Genomic DNA, 22,217 nt, shown 5'->3' with positions numbered 1-22,217 from the left:
AACAAACAATCGAGCAAAGCAAGTCATCCAGCCCGGGCGATAAGAAAGCCATTTAAGCGCGCGGATTTATGTTACGTGTGGCGGCGGCGCTTGGATGCTGCTGGAAGATGAGCCGGCGATGTGAATTTGTTTCCGGCACAGAAGGTAAAAGAAACAGCCCAAATTTGGCATTTTTGATGGTGAATATTTGTGCAAGCAAAGTAGCAAAATACTAAGTTTTGCTCAACAAGAGCTCACTTCAACTGCATTCTGCAGACTTGCTCGACAGGGCAGCACTGGCAGCCAGTTTCCACCAGCTACTAAGCACCTTCAGCACGAGCACAAATCAGGTTCCCGCTGGCGTTTGTACAAAGAATGACACGGCCTTGCATCGCCTTTAGCGTTTATTACACACTGCTCCAATCGGTACGCCAGCATCGATCACGGTGTCCCAACCGTATGTTTTGCCCACCGAAAACCACACACACACACACACATACACACCCGGTTGGTACCAGTTGGTCGGCAAATTCTTCACCGAAACGGCACAAACACACCACACACGCCCGCCGCGTGTTAACCGCGCCAACGCTGACCAAACATAACGGCCACGGTGTGCTTGTGCTGACCTTACGGCGCAGAGAAGTGTGTTTGCGCAAAGAGGGTCTCCCCCTGATCTGATATCCGATCAGGTGTGTGTTTCGTTTTCTTCGTACATTGATAAAACCCCATTCAACGTGTCACCCGAAACCTGCCAGAGGGATGCTGCGTCTTGGTTTCGCGCTCTAATCTAAGCCACAAACACACACACACACACACAAAACCACATCTTACTGTCGTGAGGTGAATCTCCCCCGAGCATCACCCACGGTCAAGCGGTTGGGCGGGTGAAATTGCGTAAAAAAAGCCCCCAACTGTACCTCAACGGCCGGACAGTGAGGCAAGCAATTAGCATCGTTTTGTGAAATTGTGTCCCGTTCCTCCCCGGGGGGGAGATAGTAGACGCAGGCCATGCGGAGCTTGAGCGACTGAGCCAGATAACGGCCCCATTTGCAAAATTCAGTCCACTTTCAACCCGTCGCGTTATGTGTGTTCTCTAACGCCCGCGAGCGCCCGTACAATGTTGGTGCGCGAGTGCGCGAATCGAGCCGCGTGTGTACTAACGGTGTTTGTGTGTGCTTTAACCCCGCGTGCAATTACACTCGAGCGGTTGCCCGGCTGAAGGTAATTTTGGATAGAGCGAGTCCTTCGGCCGGGTTCGGAGTCTGCCGCGGCACTTACCACTGTCACCCGGACCAAGGACACACCTCGGTACACACTGGGTGTACGTACCGATGTGTTTGATGTGCTTGTTGCGCCTGACCAAGGTGGCCAACGTTACTCTCCTTCACCTTCGGACAACAAGCGCAAGACAAGAGTGTGCGTCACCTTCCCAAAAGATCGAACATGAAAATCTATACCAAAGCATCAATGAGCAACAGCTGCACAATGAAAGGGTAGCAGCAGTGGGCCACGACCGTGTACACCGTTTTCTCATCTCCCCGAACCTTGGGCAGAGAAGAAAGAAAACTCGCACCTCCCGCACCCCTTTAAAAAGGCTTCAGAGGTCTGAAAGTTATGGGCAAGGACACGGGCACACACGTACAGAGTGGATTCAAACTGTAATTGATTCAATTAGAGTCTGGTCGAGCATTTTGAGCAAACCCCAAACGATGACTCTCCGGCAAAACGAATTGCGCTGTGGCATCTAATTCCATGCACTTGCTGCCCGAGATGACGTTCTCCGTGCGAGTATGTACGTATGTATATGTATTTGTGCCCCCCGTCTAATGCTTGCTGGTGGCCGCGGAGGTCCTCGAGCCGCGGAAAGTGAAAGCCGCAGCACACCATTTGGCGTGTAACCTTCGGCCGCGTGATGGATGGAACTGTCCGGGGCCCGGTGATGACTTCGCTGCAAAAATCTAACTTCTTAGATGCCGTTGGGCGGGTGAGGGGGGGAGGGGTAGTGGTAGTTATACGACGTCTTGAGGCAGAAGGGATATAAAATAGAGAATCCATCATGATTATTACCGTCGTCGTTATTTGTGTTGTTGCTACCGCTGCTGCTGCTGTTGTGCTATGCTAGCGATCGGTCGATCGCGATACGCCGCAGAGTTGTTCCGGAAGGCTTAAGAACGTGCGCGTCTTGGCGCAGTGGCAAAGAGCTGGGGTGGTCCAATGTGTAAAGCGTCTCGACAGCCTTGGGTCTAACTGTCTCTCACTCTAATAAAGACATTCTCGATGGATATTTGAATGAAAAACGCGACAAAACCAAAAGCATTTTTCGCGCACCGCTTGATCGAAAACAGGCGGCTTTAACCTATCAATGACCAATCCTACCCACCCACCGGTAATACCAAAAATACCGATATTCAAACGCGTAATAAAATCCAGCTTCACGGTGGTGTCATACCCCTCGCCAAGCGGCGATCATCTTCACAGCTGCCGCTTCGGTGCAGACCACCAGGCTTCAAGGTCTCTGCCAAACCGTGACCAAAACATATCGTGTCTTTCCATCATCCAATGCCGGGCGGGATGGACGGGGTCCTCTTCACTCCGGGGCGGATGGTGATTTGTTTGCTTTCTACTACGCTGGCGCACGCGCGCTCGTATGACAAACCCGCACCACCCTGCCCACTGTTTGCTGCGAGTTTTCCATCGATCTTCTTTGCACGTTGCAAACGGGGCGGTCGTGCGGGGACTGAGACGGTAATTGTTAGGCACTGAGGGAAGGGAGGGGATGTGGACTCGCGCATGGATGTCATGGACAAACTCCTCTCACACTTCTTCTCCTCGGCTAATTGTTTCGATGGTCAACACCGCCCCATCTTGATTGGCAAAATTGGAACTTTCGAATATTAGCTGCTGCTGCTGCTGCTGCTGCTGCTGCTGCTGTTGCTCTGAAAAGGGCGGTCTATGTTTTCTGCTGGACTAATCGATCGAGGGGGGGATGATGGTTTTTCGCTTATCATTCTTCCGCACCTTCGCACACACCTTTTTAAAAGCGGTAATACATCCATTATGCTCACTGCTGCTCTTTTAATTATACGGAATATTAGCATTGAGATGTCATTCGGTGGCAATGGAAAGGTTAAACTGCCGTTGCTTGGTCGCTCGCTGTGACAGACAGTCATTAGAGTTGAACCCAGCAACACCCACCGCAGGTTCTCGTGCTGATGCTGATCACTTAATCAACACCTAGTGGTATAGTGTTCTTGAAATAGGAAAAACATTAGCCTAAAACAATAAAGTGTGCAAGGTGTGGACTAAAGGCTACTTCAATTCTGCACCGTAGCTTCAACCATTCATCCATGCTAATCCTACCAAGGCTCGAGGATTTACTTCTTCAAATTGTTGTTCAAATTGTGTGCCAAGCTCGCTTAAAAGAAATGAAAACATAATCACTTGTTTCGAAACGCTGCAACGGTGCAATTTTATCTAATAGCATTAAAGTGCTTTGGTGCGCTTTGACCTTCCTCTGCTGCTGGGCTATTGGTTAGGTAGCGGCTTGAATATTTGCAGGGAGCAGAAGAGCTGAGCAGAAAGCGCATAAGCCAAGAGCTTTGAACAGTAGCTGACTGTTTGTGTTGACGAGATACTTCTGAAAGGATTTTAAGTAGTTGAAAATGTACAAACAGAGTTAAATTTGCATGAAAAAACCCTTTTTCCTTATGCTTTAATAAGCTCTTAATAATAATTTAGATCATCAATAATATAATTTAATTTAATAATTAATATAAAAAAATAATAATTTACATCATGAATTAAAAAATCAAGAAATAGAAAAACACAACATAGAAATGTATAAATACATTAATAACATTGCTTATGCTTACAAAAGTACTCCAAAATACTCAAAAAAAGTTGAAACGTGTAATTAAATATGTATTTGTTTTATGATTAGTAAAGTACCAATTTACTAAATCCATATTCATTAATTCTGTTGTCATATTTTCGAACTATGGGACCATTTACGATTCTAATCAGCTTTTGTGCATGTAGTTTGACAGTTGGCGGCTGAAATCATGGCAACACTCCATACAAAACCTCACATAAAACTTGCCTGCGATATTCAGCCTAGATTATTTTAGCCTTAAAACTAGAATTAGATTCGAGTACTTGCTCAAAAAATGGCTAAATAAGGTCGTGCTTTCTCTTATCCCAAGGTATATTAAAGAGATCTGGTAATGGAATCCAGAATCATAGTGTATGCAGACCAGGTGGTTTCATGGCATGTTTTTTTATAACCAAATTCGAACGTCACTTTTTGACAAAACGGATGAAAACTTTTACTCAAACAGGTAGCTGGTAGGTCTGGTAGCTTGACGAATACACAAAACATTCTTAAATTCTTCATTCAGAAGCAGAAGCGATAAAAACTAACCTTCTAAATACATACATCTTGGAATAAGTCCACCTTTATACTATACCCACTTTGAAAGCTGCTCGAAAACTGCTATACAATGCAAACAGTTAACAGGTTGCTGTTTCCTGTTTAAACTCATTTATGTTGTGTTTCGTTTTGAATATCAAAAAAGAAAAAATAAATAAATTCATTTTTTAAATTTTCAACACTCAACACTCATTTGAGATTACCATGATTATACAAACATACTATACAAACAATTGTCGAAAGAAGACATTTACAAATATGTTTAATTTGCTAAAATGTGGCATATTGTTCTCAATGATTTTGATTTCGAAAATTTTTGCGAAATCTATGCGAATAAAATGTAAGCAAATATTAAACGAATCTCGATCTCGATCTCGATTGCTGACATGCCGCCGTCGTCTAAAGGCACCTTCACGCGGTGCAAACAAATCATAATCAATTCATCAAATTGCAATCAAATACATCAGCGCAGCGCAATCTACAGAAAGCAAAAAGGCACGCACGCAAAGACCAAACGATGATTGAATTAAATCAGCCACAATCGACCGGCCGATCAGTGTCGCGAGTTCTGTGTGCGCCAAAAAGGGGCTCCCGGGCCAGTGCAAAACTCCAAGCGATCGGATCGATCGATTCGTGCGCTGACTCGGACTCGTGCGTAGCACAGTAGCACGGCAAGTGCCCTTAAGAACGTGCGCACAAACAGTGCACACCGGTGCAAACGCGCGTCGTGTCCCTTCGCCAATAACGGAACCCCATCGGTGGTGGTTTCCCTTTCCGTTTATGTGTTTATGTGTTTCGCCCTTTCGCCTCTTTCGCCACCCTCCCGACCGCAGTGCAGTTGAATGGAATGTGACCGCAAGAGCATAACGATCGAGCGCGCGGAAGGTTATGCTGTGCGCGGTGCGCAACCGGGCCGTTGTGAAGGTTCTGCCCGGGCCTCTGCCGTACAGGCAGCGCCAGCACCAGGACACCACCGGGTGGAAGAATGCTGCGTGTGAATGTGCGAACCTAAAACAACAAATCCAAAACAAACCAGCCCACCTGTCGTGCCCTCCGCAACTGTCTCTGCTGTTCACCATCCGTACACTGGTCGTAGCCGCGGCCGGAACGAGCCGACTCCTTGGGCAAGCAGGGCCAGAAGGGCCACACTGTTGCGGCAGCCTCGGTGGAGCCTCGATCGAGTGCAGTGTTGGTAAACGCGATTGCAGCCTTCTGCGCGTCGCAATTTCTGCACCCGATGTACCGCTCGGTTGCAACTCGATCGCAATGGCCAATGCAACGGTGCCACCGCCAACCGCCACCGACTGCTGCACCGTGCCCGCGCTCCATCGTACCAAGGTGAGAATAGTGCAGTGCCAATGCGGTGCAGTGCGGAACGCAAAAACAAATCCCCTTCACGGGAGGTGTGTAAGTGTGAGAGTCGTTTTATTAGTCCGTTACACATGGCGTTGCTCGTGTTGCATCTGCTGCGATAGACCGGATCGTAGCTCGAAATCGAAACCGTTTAGTATCGCACTTTTCCGCAGTAGTAGGCCGATGTCTATGCCAAGGTTCGTCGTGAGGGCCCCGCGCTACAACTTCCATACGCGGAGAACGGACGCGAGCGCAACTTTGTGTTGCAGCGGAACAACAAAAAAATACTACGAGACGAACGCGCTCGCATCTGTCACCGGAACCGCTTAACCTTCGCGCTAGGTGGGTCAAACGGAAGGGCATCGCAATCCGCGTAGAAGCCCTATCGATGAGCGTATTTTGTGGAGCAAAGCCGAACGGAGAGAAACGGCAAAACAAATGGGCAACGTGCTTTTTAATTGATCGCCGTACGTTGTACCGGCCCTGCCCTACGCAGCTGGGATGATGCAGCAAGCTTCTTGCCCGGTGTGTGGCGGCGGCTCTGCAGTGACGGTGGACAATTTGCCGAGCGGCCGGGACGACCCAGTAAGTCATAGCATGGCACTGGGTCACGCAATTAAACGCTTTCCTTGCGAGCGTTGGTCACTCTGGTCATGCCGCACGAGGAGGGATTAAAATACGCGGAAAAGAGGTGGGTCGAGCGAGTGAGATTGCAGCACAGCCTAGGACGCCGTAATCGCGTGTTGTGGAGCGTGCTAATTGCAAGCAGCACATGGAAACAGCTTCGATCGTTCGTCGGGGGCGTTGATTTTTAACCACGTTCAAGATCATTTTTGCCACTAGCCAATAAAATGTGACGAGATGTGCGGTTCTCCTATGGACATTTCATAGTCGTTTAATTGGACAAACTTACGGCTGAGTAGAATTGGTAGAATTTTACATGATTTTTGTTTTGCCTTGGTTATTACAGTTTAATCGCTTTGAACGATGTTTAAGGCTTCTTTGGTTTTGATTTCAATTATATTTTATTCCTATTCGCAAATAGTTTTATGATGTTCTATTATTATTTTCTGTGTTTTTAGTTTATTTTGTGTTGTCTTTTTTAGTTTTTGTTTTGTATTTTTATATTCTATAAAAGTTTCGTTTTTATCATTCGTTATTTGCTTTTACTATGTTTTGTTTCTTTGTTATACTTTATCATTCTTTTTTTCAACTACTTCCATTGTTGTTTGAATATTTCATCATTTCAGTTTGGTATAATACCTTTCTTCTTCATCTTGTATGGTTTTCTTTCTTGATAAGGGACGGCTGTACCTCATAGCTGTTTTGTATAATTGTAAAAATATTTAAAATATTTACATTTGTCAAATCACCTTTTACTTGTCATTGTCTCTTGTTCAATCGTTTCACGTATAATATGTTCTATTCTTATTTTTCTCTTTATGTTGTAATACGAATTTTAAGAATGTTTCTTTTTTTTTCAAAATATACGTTACATCCTCAGTTGTTATATCTCTTATTAATTTGCTTTATCGTAGGGAAGTGTTTTACCTTGAATTTTGCAAGTCATTTCGTAATTTTACATTTCTGAAAATCAAACAACAGATAATCCAAACACACGCACACGCGGACAATCTTTTTTCCAAACATCGAGACGATGTTTGAGGATCAAACATGCCTTTACAAAAAATACAACCTGTAAACACCTATACTTTGTGCGCACCACACAAATGCGCTGCGGCGGATCCGCATCGAGCGCATGCGCAAATGTGTGAAGGTGTGAACGGAACACGTACACCTTGCAGCAGCAAACAGCCACGCATCTAACCTCGGCTCATTAGGCTGGCAAGCTAATAAAACCTGCCCAACCTGTGCAGTGGAGCTGCTGCCCTGGACACAGCACACAGGAAGCGGCGGTACATGCTGACAGCATAAAGCAAACGGAATGTTGGATGGATATTTAATTGAAAATAAAATTTCGCACATCCCTCCCAGTGTGTGTGTGTGTGTGTGTGCAGAGTTTTGATAAAAGATTACAAACATCTTCCTTCAGTCCGTTTGTTTAGCGCCCACTGTCTTAGACGAGAGGAAAACAGCAGACAGACAACCAACCACAAGCCCAAGATCACCCAAAATCAATCGAAAACCGTACGGGTGCGCGTTCAGCTGCGGGAAGTGTGTGAGAACAATAAATAACGAAACCTTACCAACCCTTGCGCCCTCTACCTTCCCCAATCCACCCACAAACATTCAGCTGAGCCATCATCAATTATGCAAATTTCATTTGTTTGCACAATGTAGTGTTTTTTTCCCTCTCTATATTTCTTTCTTTCGGTGCTCTGGCGTATGCTTCGCTTCACGGTTGGTCTGCGCGCTCGAGTGTGCGTGCGTATATGCGTTCAACATGAGATACAAATTTGTGATAAAAAAAAACACCCACCCAAACCCACCCCTGACGGAGCTTCTTCTGTTTCAAGCGCGCGCGTACGACCATTACACCGGTGGGGTGTGTGAGATTTGATCTCGCGACGATCACTGCTTGCGCTTCTCATACATCGCCCCCCGCACTGCATTCGTTTTCGCCCTTTTGATGGTCCGATTTGTCAGACTGGCGCTTCGTCAGATGGCAGAGGTTAAATCGCTCGGGACGTCCAAGTCCAAACCGTACACCGCACACATTTGAACCGATCGTGATGTGGTGCTGTGGCCGGGCAACATTGCGGTACAATTGATTTGTTGCTCCTAATTGGAACGATGGCGTTAGGTAAGTGTCGGTGTGAGTGTGTTGAGGCTCGCACATTCAGGTCGCACACACCACCGCATGCACCGCCAAGACAGAGCGCGAAGAAAGCGAAAGTGCACACATTCTTTGAATGGTATGGCCCCGGCACCGGCGAACTGAAGAACTGATTGCAGGGTTCAATTGGAACGTGCAAACGTTTCTCGTGTGTGAATCGAACGGTGTTGGAGCATTGCACCGCGGTGCAGATCGGGAGCCTGAGCAAGTCGTCGGCTTCGTATAGGGCGAATTTTTCGGCGTGATCTTTCGCTTTATGTATCTAATCTCATAGTTATGCTTCACATTGATATAGAAGATTTTAAAAGGACTAGGTCCTCTACTCTCTTATTCAGGCTAAGAAGCTTGAAGGCTTCAAACATCACCTGATTGGTTTGAAGCCTTTAGTTTGACTTTGGACGTATAAAAACCATATGAAAACTGAGATTTGAATTTAAGTCACTTACAGCAACGTTCAAAACCATGCTACTAATAGGTTATGGCATATTCTACATCTTCCAGATCTAATAGCGACTCACTCAAATCACTTAGTGCTCAGCAAGTGTTCAGTTAAGTTAAGTTCAATGTCTCATGATGCTCTTGAAGGTTGAAGGCTTACCAGATGAATGTATGAGCTTTATTGCGTCCTTCACATCTTTTAGGAAAAAAACTATTCCTTGTATCTATTCTCCTAGAACCGTTCGAGCAGTCGTGAAGTCAATGGTCTGCGTCAACTTTTAATGCAAGTAAAAAAGTTCCGTATTATCATTAAAGCTTTAGTTACGATCCATATAAATACTAATCGCAATTCATGGGTCCAAAAAGCCACAATTTACTTTCACATAAATGGAATTGTTCAGAAATAATTGGATATCTCAATGAAGATCACGAAATAAGTATCAAATCTTGGATCTATAATAAATGAAAACTTAGCTTTGAAAATATCCTTCCATATTCATAATATTACGACAAGATGTAGCGATCACAGTTTGAATAGAAGGTTTAACATTGCACTTCTTGCAGAAAGCCCCAAAATCATGCAAATGCACTCAAAACGATGGCCAACAATGGTTCAGTTCCTACGGCAAACGCCATTTCCCATTTCTCACCCTTCAAAATGGCAAACATTTAGCAACAAAACCACCCGTCGGCGCTGACAAAACTGCACCCACTGTCCCTTAAAGTCGGTGGACCGTAAAACAGCACCTCCTAGGCAACAGCGGGATTTCCACCGAACCAATTCACCCACTTCACAGGGTGGCACGGGGAAAAAAGGTGTTAACAATAATTGCAGCAACCGCACACACACACGCTACAACCATGCCCGAGTGATCTGCATTTCTTCTGCCCACCCTCCCCCTCGCTTGGCGGGAGGTTAGTGCGCGGTCGTCGCGTATGTGGAGCAAAGCTCATTTCGCCAGCGAAAGGAAAACTCGTTCCTCGCGCTCGCTTACTCGCTATGGGGCAGAAAAGGAGGCAACAGAGTGTACATCGAGTTGTTTGGCAAATGGTTCTGATTACCACGCATGCTTTTCCACCCTTCTTCCCTCGGTCTATTGCCAATGGATGGCTTTCTGCACATGCTGCTGGTGCTGGTGCAACATGGAACGGTTAATAATAATAAGCCTAATTATCATTGCGCAATCGATGTCTTGGCTGGCTTGGGTGTGGGGCTGCCGACACGAATTTGCCGAAAAAGAAGCCCACCAAGCGCGGGGAGGAGGCCACACTGAAGGAAAATAGGCCCCCACGGGTAGGCCTTTTTTGTGTGATGGCCTATGGTCAGGGCGATTGATCGGCGATTGGCGCGATGCGTGGTGGGCGCCTGCTCCTCTTCCATCACCTCCCAACGTACGTCTTCGAAACGCATTTGAAGCCTTGCCATTCAAGTATCAAGTTTACAATAATTGCGCCTGGCAGCTGGCCGATGGTATGTGTGGCCGATGCGCCGAGACGCTTATGTAATCTCTGCTGGTACGGTTTTTGTAGGCCACCGGTAAGCGAGAAGGTTCGGCTCCACCATCGAGACGCAATTTGGAGCATTCTAACACGGCCGTTGCGGCTCAAGGATACTTGCGTACCGATCCTTTCCGTTTCGTTCTGCTGCAAAGTTTGCTCACAGGCGGAAGTCGAATCGAATCCACGCAGTACATACCATCCGTACACTGGTCGTAGCCGCGGCCGGAACGAGCCGACTCCTTGGGCAAGCAGGGCCAGAAGGGCCACACTGTTGCGGCAGCCTCGGTGGAGCCTCGATCGAGTGCAGTGTTGGTAAACGCGATTGCAGCCTTCTGCGCGTCGCAATTTCTGCACCCGATGTACCGCTCGGTTGCAACTCGATCGCAATGGCCAATGCAACGGTGCCACCGCCAACCGCCACCGACTGCTGCACCGTGCCCGCGCTCCATCGTACCAAGGTGAGAATAGTGCAGTGCCAATGCGGTGCAGTGCGGAACGCAAAAACAAATCCCCTTCACGGGAGGTGTGTAAGTGTGAGAGTCGTTTTATTAGTCCGTTACACATGGCGTTGCTCGTGTTGCATCTGCTGCGATAGACCGGATCGTAGCTCGAAATCGAAACCGTTTAGTATCGCACTTTTCCGCAGTAGTAGGCCGATGTCTATGCCAAGGTTCGTCGTGAGGGCCCCGCGCTACAACTTCCATACGCGGAGAACGGACGCGAGCGCAACTTTGTGTTGCAGCGGAACAACAAAAAAATACTACGAGACGAACGCGCTCGCATCTGTCACCGGAACCGCTTAACCTTCGCGCTAGGTGGGTCAAACGGAAGGGCATCGCAATCCGCGTAGAAGCCCTATCGATGAGCGTATTTTGTGGAGCAAAGCCGAACGGAGAGAAACGGCAAAACAAATGGGCAACGTGCTTTTTAATTGATCGCCGTACGTTGTACCGGCCCTGCCCTACGCAGCTGGGATGATGCAGCAAGCTTCTTGCCCGGTGTGTGGCGGCGGCTCTGCAGTGACGGTGGACAATTTGCCGAGCGGCCGGGACGACCCAGTAAGTCATAGCATGGCACTGGGTCACGCAATTAAACGCTTTCCTTGCGAGCGTTGGTCACTCTGGTCATGCCGCACGAGGAGGGATTAAAATACGCGGAAAAGAGGTGGGTCGAGCGAGTGAGATTGCAGCACAGCCTAGGACGCCGTAATCGCGTGTTGTGGAGCGTGCTAATTGCAAGCAGCACATGGAAACAGCTTCGATCGTTCGTCGGGGGCGTTGATTTTTAACCACGTTCAAGATCATTTTTGCCACTAGCCAATAAAATGTGACGAGATGTGCGGTTCTCCTATGGACATTTCATAGTCGTTTAATTGGACAAACTTACGGCTGAGTAGAATTGGTAGAATTTTACATGATTTTTGTTTTGCCTTGGTTATTACAGTTTAATCGCTTTGAACGATGTTTAAGGCTTCTTTGGTTTTGATTTCAATTATATTTTATTCCTATTCGCAAATAGTTTTATGATGTTCTATTATTATTTTCTGTGTTTTTAGTTTATTTTGTGTTGTCTTTTTTAGTTTTTGTTTTGTATTTTTATATTCTATAAAAGTTTCGTTTTTATCATTCGTTATTTGCTTTTACTATGTTTTGTTTCTTTGTTATACTTTATCATTCTTTTTTTCAACTACTTCCATTGTTGTTTGAATATTTCATCATTTCAGTTTGGTATAATACCTTTCTTCTTCATCTTGTATGGTTTTCTTTCTTGATAAGGGACGGCTGTACCTCATAGCTGTTTTGTATAATTGTAAAAATATTTAAAATATTTACATTTGTCAAATCACCTTTTACTTGTCATTGTCTCTTGTTCAATCGTTTCACGTATAATATGTTCTATTCTTATTTTTCTCTTTATGTTGTAATACGAATTTTAAGAATGTTTCTTTTTTTTTCAAAATATACGTTACATCCTCAGTTGTTATATCTCTTATTAATTTGCTTTATCGTAGGGAAGTGTTTTACCTTGAATTTTGCAAGTCATTTCGTAATTTTACATTTCTGAAAATCAAACAACAGATAATCCAAACACACGCACACGCGGACAATCTTTTTTCCAAACATCGAGACGATGTTTGAGGATCAAACATGCCTTTACAAAAAATACAACCTGTAAACACCTATACTTTGTGCGCACCACACAAATGCGCTGCGGCGGATCCGCATCGAGCGCATGCGCAAATGTGTGAAGGTGTGAACGGAACACGTACACCTTGCAGCAGCAAACAGCCACGCATCTAACCTCGGCTCATTAGGCTGGCAAGCTAATAAAACCTGCCCAACCTGTGCAGTGGAGCTGCTGCCCTGGACACAGCACACAGGAAGCGGCGGTACATGCTGACAGCATAAAGCAAACGGAATGTTGGATGGATATTTAATTGAAAATAAAATTTCGCACATCCCTCCCAGTGTGTGTGTGTGTGTGTGTGCAGAGTTTTGATAAAAGATTACAAACATCTTCCTTCAGTCCGTTTGTTTAGCGCCCACTGTCTTAGACGAGAGGAAAACAGCAGACAGACAACCAACCACAAGCCCAAGATCACCCAAAATCAATCGAAAACCGTACGGGTGCGCGTTCAGCTGCGGGAAGTGTGTGAGAACAATAAATAACGAAACCTTACCAACCCTTGCGCCCTCTACCTTCCCCAATCCACCCACAAACATTCAGCTGAGCCATCATCAATTATGCAAATTTCATTTGTTTGCACAATGTAGTGTTTTTTTCCCTCTCTATATTTCTTTCTTTCGGTGCTCTGGCGTATGCTTCGCTTCACGGTTGGTCTGCGCGCTCGAGTGTGCGTGCGTATATGCGTTCAACATGAGATACAAATTTGTGATAAAAAAAAACACCCACCCAAACCCACCCCTGACGGAGCTTCTTCTGTTTCAAGCGCGCGCGTACGACCATTACACCGGTGGGGTGTGTGAGATTTGATCTCGCGACGATCACTGCTTGCGCTTCTCATACATCGCCCCCCGCACTGCATTCGTTTTCGCCCTTTTGATGGTCCGATTTGTCAGACTGGCGCTTCGTCAGATGGCAGAGGTTAAATCGCTCGGGACGTCCAAGTCCAAACCGTACACCGCACACATTTGAACCGATCGTGATGTGGTGCTGTGGCCGGGCAACATTGCGGTACAATTGATTTGTTGCTCCTAATTGGAACGATGGCGTTAGGTAAGTGTCGGTGTGAGTGTGTTGAGGCTCGCACATTCAGGTCGCACACACCACCGCATGCACCGCCAAGACAGAGCGCGAAGAAAGCGAAAGTGCACACATTCTTTGAATGGTATGGCCCCGGCACCGGCGAACTGAAGAACTGATTGCAGGGTTCAATTGGAACGTGCAAACGTTTCTCGTGTGTGAATCGAACGGTGTTGGAGCATTGCACCGCGGTGCAGATCGGGAGCCTGAGCAAGTCGTCGGCTTCGTATAGGGCGAATTTTTCGGCGTGATCTTTCGCTTTATGTATCTAATCTCATAGTTATGCTTCACATTGATATAGAAGATTTTAAAAGGACTAGGTCCTCTACTCTCTTATTCAGGCTAAGAAGCTTGAAGGCTTCAAACATCACCTGATTGGTTTGAAGCCTTTAGTTTGACTTTGGACGTATAAAAACCATATGAAAACTGAGATTTGAATTTAAGTCACTTACAGCAACGTTCAAAACCATGCTACTAATAGGTTATGGCATATTCTACATCTTCCAGATCTAATAGCGACTCACTCAAATCACTTAGTGCTCAGCAAGTGTTCAGTTAAGTTAAGTTCAATGTCTCATGATGCTCTTGAAGGTTGAAGGCTTACCAGATGAATGTATGAGCTTTATTGCGTCCTTCACATCTTTTAGGAAAAAAACTATTCCTTGTATCTATTCTCCTAGAACCGTTCGAGCAGTCGTGAAGTCAATGGTCTGCGTCAACTTTTAATGCAAGTAAAAAAGTTCCGTATTATCATTAAAGCTTTAGTTACGATCCATATAAATACTAATCGCAATTCATGGGTCCAAAAAGCCACAATTTACTTTCACATAAATGGAATTGTTCAGAAATAATTGGATATCTCAATGAAGATCACGAAATAAGTATCAAATCTTGGATCTATAATAAATGAAAACTTAGCTTTGAAAATATCCTTCCATATTCATAATATTACGACAAGATGTAGCGATCACAGTTTGAATAGAAGGTTTAACATTGCACTTCTTGCAGAAAGCCCCAAAATCATGCAAATGCACTCAAAACGATGGCCAACAATGGTTCAGTTCCTACGGCAAACGCCATTTCCCATTTCTCACCCTTCAAAATGGCAAACATTTAGCAACAAAACCACCCGTCGGCGCTGACAAAACTGCACCCACTGTCCCTTAAAGTCGGTGGACCGTAAAACAGCACCTCCTAGGCAACAGCGGGATTTCCACCGAACCAATTCACCCACTTCACAGGGTGGCACGGGGAAAAAAGGTGTTAACAATAATTGCAGCAACCGCACACACACACGCTACAACCATGCCCGAGTGATCTGCATTTCTTCTGCCCACCCTCCCCCTCGCTTGGCGGGAGGTTAGTGCGCGGTCGTCGCGTATGTGGAGCAAAGCTCATTTCGCCAGCGAAAGGAAAACTCGTTCCTCGCGCTCGCTTACTCGCTATGGGGCAGAAAAGGAGGCAACAGAGTGTACATCGAGTTGTTTGGCAAATGGTTCTGATTACCACGCATGCTTTTCCACCCTTCTTCCCTCGGTCTATTGCCAATGGATGGCTTTCTGCACATGCTGCTGGTGCTGGTGCAACATGGAACGGTTAATAATAATAAGCCTAATTATCATTGCGCAATCGATGTCTTGGCTGGCTTGGGTGTGGGGCTGCCGACACGAATTTGCCGAAAAAGAAGCCCACCAAGCGCGGGGAGGAGGCCACACTGAAGGAAAATAGGCCCCCACGGGTAGGCCTTTTTTGTGTGATGGCCTATGGTCAGGGCGATTGATCGGCGATTGGCGCGATGCGTGGTGGGCGCCTGCTCCTCTTCCATCACCTCCCAACGTACGTCTTCGAAACGCATTTGAAGCCTTGCCATTCAAGTATCAAGTTTACAATAATTGCGCCTGGCAGCTGGCCGATGGTATGTGTGGCCGATGCGCCGAGACGCTTATGTAATCTCTGCTGGTACGGTTTTTGTAGGCCACCGGTAAGCGAGAAGGTTCGGCTCCACCATCGAGACGCAATTTGGAGCATTCTAACACGGCCGTTGCGGCTCAAGGATACTTGCGTACCGATCCTTTCCGTTTCGTTCTGCTGCAAAGTTTGCTCACAGGCGGAAGTCGAATCGAATCCACGCAGTACATACATTTTATGTTTCTGTTAACCATTTAACCTTCATCCTACAAGAGATTACTCTAATTTTGAGAGGAACAAATACATTTAAGTGTAATAAAAAGCTTCTCGTGTCGAAATCAGACCTTTTTCTGGGTTTTTTGGAAACGCAATAAACATAAAATAATGATACGCAACCACAAAAACGCCTAACAAACCTCAGAACACGGGCCCGTACGCACTGAACCGCACAGCATAAACGCGCTGTCGGATGGGTAACGAATCGTACCCGTGCTTAGTAGCCGCAGCTAAGCACACGACTAGAAACGACGCCAAAGCGCAGGCAAAGGTTAAACACGCGCGTATCAAGGCTTCAAGGTGGCCACCTCCAATGTGCATAATGGCCGGTGCGGGTGGGAAGCACTCCCTTGATAATGATGGCCAGAACAAGCGAAAAGCGCCAATTGCTTATTCTAGTTTGATTGTTTTGGTTTCGGTTTCTGCTCCCCGTCTCTTTCGCTCACGCTTGCTGTGAGGTTTTGATTTCCTTTACGCAATCGATTCCGCCGGTTTTGCGGTACACGCCACCCACTCGCGCATGTGCGTGTGGTCGCGTTGCGGAAATTGTTTACATTTGCAAAACTAGCGCAAATTCGAAACGCCAAAAAGGTCGTTCGAGGTGCGCATCCTGTAGCGCCGTATGTGTGTGTGTGACATTGAGGGAAGTATTGCGTAGCTTGAGTGATTTGCCAATAGGTGGCGTGTTTAGTTCTGCATTAAAACAAGGTCAATATAAAAGAAGTGAGCTGCTTAGAAGGAGGAAATGGCTTCTTAGTACCAAAGTGACGTCATTTTCAGGAGATTTCATTGAGCAAACCAGAGATTACTCTAGAAAATTCGGCAATAAAGTCTAATTTATTCGCAAATTCGTCAAAACACTGCAGCGACTCTTACTAATGCGTGCAACTAATGCTAATGAACGTTCTTCCACGTTCTAAACATTTCACAACATTGCCCTTTTGGGCCGGTATTGCGTCGTTTCTAAAATCATTACACCGCCTGGCAGACTTACTGCCCACTGCTTCTACGAAAATTCTTCGCAAGCAACCCTCGTTTTGCTGCTCTCTTCATCAGCATCGGTAATCAACCATATTGCACCTGCGAAATTAGTTTGGGATATTCCGTGCCTTTAATTTGCGCATCAAATCGCAGCCACATTGCGGCGTCCCGGTCCGTATTGCGTGTAATAAGAGTTCGCTTGCGCATAGACGCTCGAAAATGGCTGTAGCCGTAATGGCAGAAAAACAAAAAACGAGGATTAATTAATTAACCAGTAGCAACAACTGAGCGGAGTGTTTTGCCTTTGCTTCGTCGCTTTGGTTATCTGGCGTGAACATACATCTTGGCCGGTTAAAAGCGAGCGCGACTCACGGGACACTCTGTGTGTGTGCGTGTGAGCGACAACTCAGCGCAAGTGCTCGACGCAAGGTCGCGTTTCTTCGCCCTTCTTCAACTCGGCGCTGTCTCCGGTCAAAACGGGACGAGTCACCTCGTAAAGATTCACGCCTCGCTCCCTCCCGTGCTGGACGTCACCCGCATCGTGGTACACTAATTGCCACATATTGGCGAGATGAGATTTTGTCAACCTGGCGCCATGGTCCTCTCAAGCGGACGGCTCACGTGTAGTGCAAAGAAAGCAAAACTTTTCACCTTCACCCTAATAAGACCGATGATGATCGTCACCGATCACGGAGCAATTGTGAGCCAAGCACGCATACATGGCTGTACAATAAAAGCGTCCCCTTGAAGAGACAGTTCTCCGCTCCTACACTACTGGCGGTGCGGTGGAGAAATTGTTATAAATGGTATTGCTGCTGAAAGCCACCACCAACACCAGGCATCACCAGGGAAGGGAATAAAACTGTAAAACTTATCGCTTAAAATTATAATCTCCTGCATGACAATTATCGCGACGCGGCCTGTTCGTGGTTGTCTCGGTACTTGTATCGGTCCAACACCTACCCGGTATACGGTACAGGAAACCGGTCCTTGCCGTATTTGACCTTTTCACTTCTCTCTCTCTGTTTCAATCTCGTTGTGTGTGAAATTTTGCACAAAAAGAGCTCACATTTTCTTGCACTTTGAACTGTGACAGGCTGGTCTGAAGAAGAAAATAAAAAAAATGGGGAAGAAAAGACACAAAATTAAGCCATTCCAAACCTGCACCGTACCTGGTCTGTGTCTGCATGGTGTCACAAAATCAATTCCTACACACCGACGAAAGCAGCACCACGCAACGACACAAGGATGTCACACTTCACCAAGAGAGTGTCAACTTTACGTCTTCATACACCAACCCCAAAGCTGGGCTCAAAACCGCCCCAAACCGGGCTCCAGCGGCCCGCAATAACAATACTGCAACGCGTCCGGTCCCACCCGAGCGAGAGGGGCCAGTTTCGCGCTCGTTTGGCTATCATTTTTATGCTGATGTTATTTCTTTGTCCTCACAACAAACCAAGGTCGCCACCTCTTGTGCGTGCCAGTGTCCTGTTGGTCAGTGTGGTAGGGGTCCTTGCCTGGACCTGTACCGCGCCGATTTGCGACCTGCAAACGCAAAGAGAAAAGGGTAATTTATGTACGCATAACCGTGGCGCGTTAACTGTGCGTTCCGCGGACGTCCACATCAGTCCCATCCACACCACAGCCTGGCTGATCTCTCACGTGCCGGAAAAGGGTGCGATCACAAACACTGGAGGACGATGGCAATAAGGTGTGTGTGTGTGCAAGCAAGCAGGCACCACACGCCGGGTAGGGGAAGAGGTTGTTATGTAATGAAGGCGCGCACGAGAGTGATGACATTGAATTTCAGCGACGTGCCCGCACGGTTGTAGCGGGTTTGCGGTCGGTTGAGAACGGGATATGATAAGGGTACCAACAACAGCAGGGGAGCACCATCTTCCGGGAGGCATCAATCTTTCTTATCTTGGTTGGGACTTTTCTTTTCTTATGTGAATTTCTTATCTCCTGTTTGATCATGCAAAAAGTTCAGGCTTATCAAAGAACAAACAAGGTCCGATGATAATAATAACAACTTTTGGGATGTACAATTTTCATCAAAAATGATGGGCGGGCGTAAGAAGTATGTTTTGTATTTAGTTGCTTTTTTCTATAGAACAATTAAGATATCTGTTTTCATCATCTTCGCACTTTGTTATGATAATTAATTCATTTGTGATTGTGATCGCGAGAAAATTATTTTTTCTATCTTGGTTGACTTCAGCTTCAGGGTGGATTTGAACCCACGAGTTGTTGATTATAAGCCCGAGCAGCTGCACATGACACTGTTTTCCTGGTCTGTAATTATTCTGTAAATTAACTTATAAAAAGGATGCCCATTGGGAACATTAATTGGTTTTTGATTAAATTAAACGATATTGTGTAAATAAATCAAACCAATGCAAACAGGAAACCATAATGCTGTAAGGACGAAACAAACGAAAATAATGTCGCAATAAAAATTTAAATAATTTACAATTTGTATGGATATTTTGCTACTTTACTGCTCCGTAATGGAGCTAAACCAAAATTACGGCAATGTTGTTCCTCACATCTTTATTCGTACACAGTATCATTACAATTTGTTCAGCCGTGATCAAACACATGTTAACACACAACCACCCTTGTGATGCCGGTTAATACAATTATTCTTCTCCCCGCTTTGTGTCGGCTCTCCTTTGCAGATCGCAAACCAGCCCCGACCAGCAGTAGATGCGCACCGCCGGCAAGCAGCACACGAGCCGACCGCCACCGACAGCGACCCTTTGGCGCAGCAGCCGACCGAAGGTCAAACGCGACCCGCGCCAACAACGACCCGCGCCGTCGGACGCCGTAGTGCGAACGGACCCACTGCCCAACCACACCGGATACGATGGGCTTGCACAAAAACTACTTCAAAGTGGGACAGAATGCTAGCAATCAGCTGTTTGGTTTGCCGCCAAGCCCGGGCGGCCCGACGCCGCTATCGATGCTCATTTCGCAGGGAGCGAAGTTTAACAGCAGTAAGTGGTTTCCTTCTAAGTTTGTTATCTTTTGGTGCGATGTAACGGTGCGTTTAAAAATAGAAGCCCTACAACGGTGCACGCGCGTTAGAACATTTGTTATGCTTTGGGGAGCAGCGCGTGCGCATCGCTAGAGCAGCATTGCCGGCATGGGACAAAGGGCGCGTCGGGATTTCCTTTCGAATTTGTGCCTTAAACTAATGAGTAAGGAAAATTACGGGCCTTGGTGACGCTTGGCTCTGCCTACGAACTAGCGGGTGCGGCTCAATGGGTCGTGCTCGGTAGGCTGTATTTTTGAAGAGGCACAGGTCGTCCTCGAGCTTGTCCTGCCTACTTTGCAGGATGCTCGAGAGTGTTGCGATCTGCCTCACATAAATTCATTCAATTTTAAAGATTAAATCAAGTTCAACTGAATGTATTTAAGAATTAAATATTCACAGCTTTTCGATATCTCGACAGAGTAATAATCTTTCTAACAGTAGAGGTATAGTTTACAGCACGACCTTATATTACAAATATTTGATTACACAAATAAATAAAATAAAACAAAGTAATAGAAAAAAATAACAAATATCAAATTATTCATATAATTTATGATTTTTCTTGTAATTTTGTCAAGGTTTTAAAAAAAAAATTCTCTAACTGCATTCATTACTATAAATATTTTACCGACTTCCTTATTGTCAGTTTGACTCTTTTGCTCTCTTTTTATTGAATAAAATAAATTTTCTACGCGTATCCCAGACCTAACTACTATCAGTTCTTCCGATTCCAGTTCCGAAGTATTGACGATTGCGGATGATTTCTTAATGTTAATGTTGTATGTTTTCCACGAATATCTGTTGTCTCTTGCCTAAAAGTGGTCTAAAAGTGCCAAGACAATACAACTATGAAAAGAAATGTTAGACTGGATTTGTTTGGATTAATTAATCAAAAAAGGCATCATTCGCTAGGGATGATACATAATCAAACATTTTTAAATCAGATGTACTTGAATGTACTGTACTTTAGATGTACTGAAATTTGCAAAGAACTTTAGTAAATAGATAAAAAGCAGTTTTATTACATTTGTTGAGTTCTCAGTGAGATCTAAATAGTTAGTTTTGATCACATAAACCACCATTACAGTAATTACGTATGGCAATCGCTGAGTTCCAAAGTCTAACTAACCTAGTAATTGAAAAATTCACTACACAATTCCACTCAAACCCGATTAAATGCTAAAGATAATCAAAGATAAATGAACTACAGATATGAGGTTCTGAAAGTCATCCAAAGAGAACATTCCTATTGGAAAAATAGGTAAACAGAAACGGACGATTCAATCTGCCCCATTTGTCAACCCTATATTTCGGTGGTTTTAACTGACGTTTTTTTGTTCTCTTTTCATGTAAAACTCTCCATTTGCTCATATAACAGTTCAAATATCCACACTGATACAGTTAGACATGCTAAACAGCTCCTTCAACCCTGCTAATCATCTAGCTCTAGCCGTAATTAATCACTACAAAATGTCAATGGCCTATTCAAGGAGAAAAAGGGCACCCTTTCAGCACCTACTTATCTAAGCCACCAAGTAGTTCGTGATGAAGGCATAATACACTACCGTTTCCCTACAATTTTAGTCCCAGTTTTTGCATTGCCACCCTCAATCCCAACACATTAAGCCCCGAGGGAACTCCAGCGCCGAGTGCACCCGTTAATAGACAAAAGCATTTACTCTACCTCAACCTATTCGTGCTCGTGATTAGCTGAACTCAAACACACACACCGAGTGTGACGAGTAGTGCTGGTTATAAAAATCAAGACATCACTCGTCGCTCGAGATGCTGTATAATGGCTCGGTGGTCACCACCCCCTTTGTGGTGCCCGCAGGAGAAAATCGACACCAGGCGGCAGAAACTCGATTGGCGATCGTCGGGAATTGCTCTCGCTCCGTCGATGAAACCGTGTCATTACACGGACATCAAACGAGCTCTGCTCTACGGCTCTACCTCCGACGCTAATGCCGAGGAGCAGCTTGTCCCTTCAATCGCCTTTCAAATCCACACAATGTTGTTTGCCTTCCCTTCTCATTCATGCAATCAATTAATCGGGCATCGCAAAAAAAAAAGAAACGCTGATCATTGAGCAAAAACCACGATCACTCACCAGATCCCGCTGCGACTGCGATAGTCCTCCGACACGCTCCAGCCCCCAGATCAAATGGGAAGCAAACACTTACAGGCGGACGAAGTGTTAAGATGAAATAGCATCTTTCTTGTTGGACCAAACACCCGCCCCCCGCGGC

At 45.7% G+C, this 22,217-nt stretch overlaps 1 protein-coding gene and 1 non-coding gene across 2 annotated transcripts in view; both read left to right on the top strand.

The window, feature by feature from the left end:
* The window catches only part of LOC120894616 (lysosome membrane protein 2), a 48,280-nt gene that overhangs the window by 9,698 nt on the left and 16,365 nt on the right, over nucleotides 1-22,217 (top strand). Inside the window, exon 2 of the mRNA XM_040297325.1 lies at nucleotides 19,610-19,927. Within this exon, the coding sequence (XP_040153259.1) occupies nucleotides 19,798-19,927 (130 nt within the window). The 5' untranslated portion in view covers nucleotides 19,610-19,797. The remainder of the gene's footprint in view (nucleotides 1-19,609; nucleotides 19,928-22,217) is intronic.
* Nucleotides 20,115-20,296, top strand: LOC120899235. Its single transcript, XR_005739038.1, has one exon. It is a non-coding gene; the product is annotated as a U12 minor spliceosomal RNA (small nuclear RNA).

The sequence above is a fragment of the Anopheles arabiensis genome, chromosome 2, assembly GCF_016920715.1.
Source record: "Anopheles arabiensis isolate DONGOLA chromosome 2, AaraD3, whole genome shotgun sequence".
NCBI lineage: Eukaryota > Metazoa > Arthropoda > Insecta > Diptera > Culicidae > Anopheles > Anopheles arabiensis.
The sequence above is the reverse complement of the archived record's forward strand: the minus strand, read 5'-3'. Positions and strand labels throughout refer to the sequence as shown.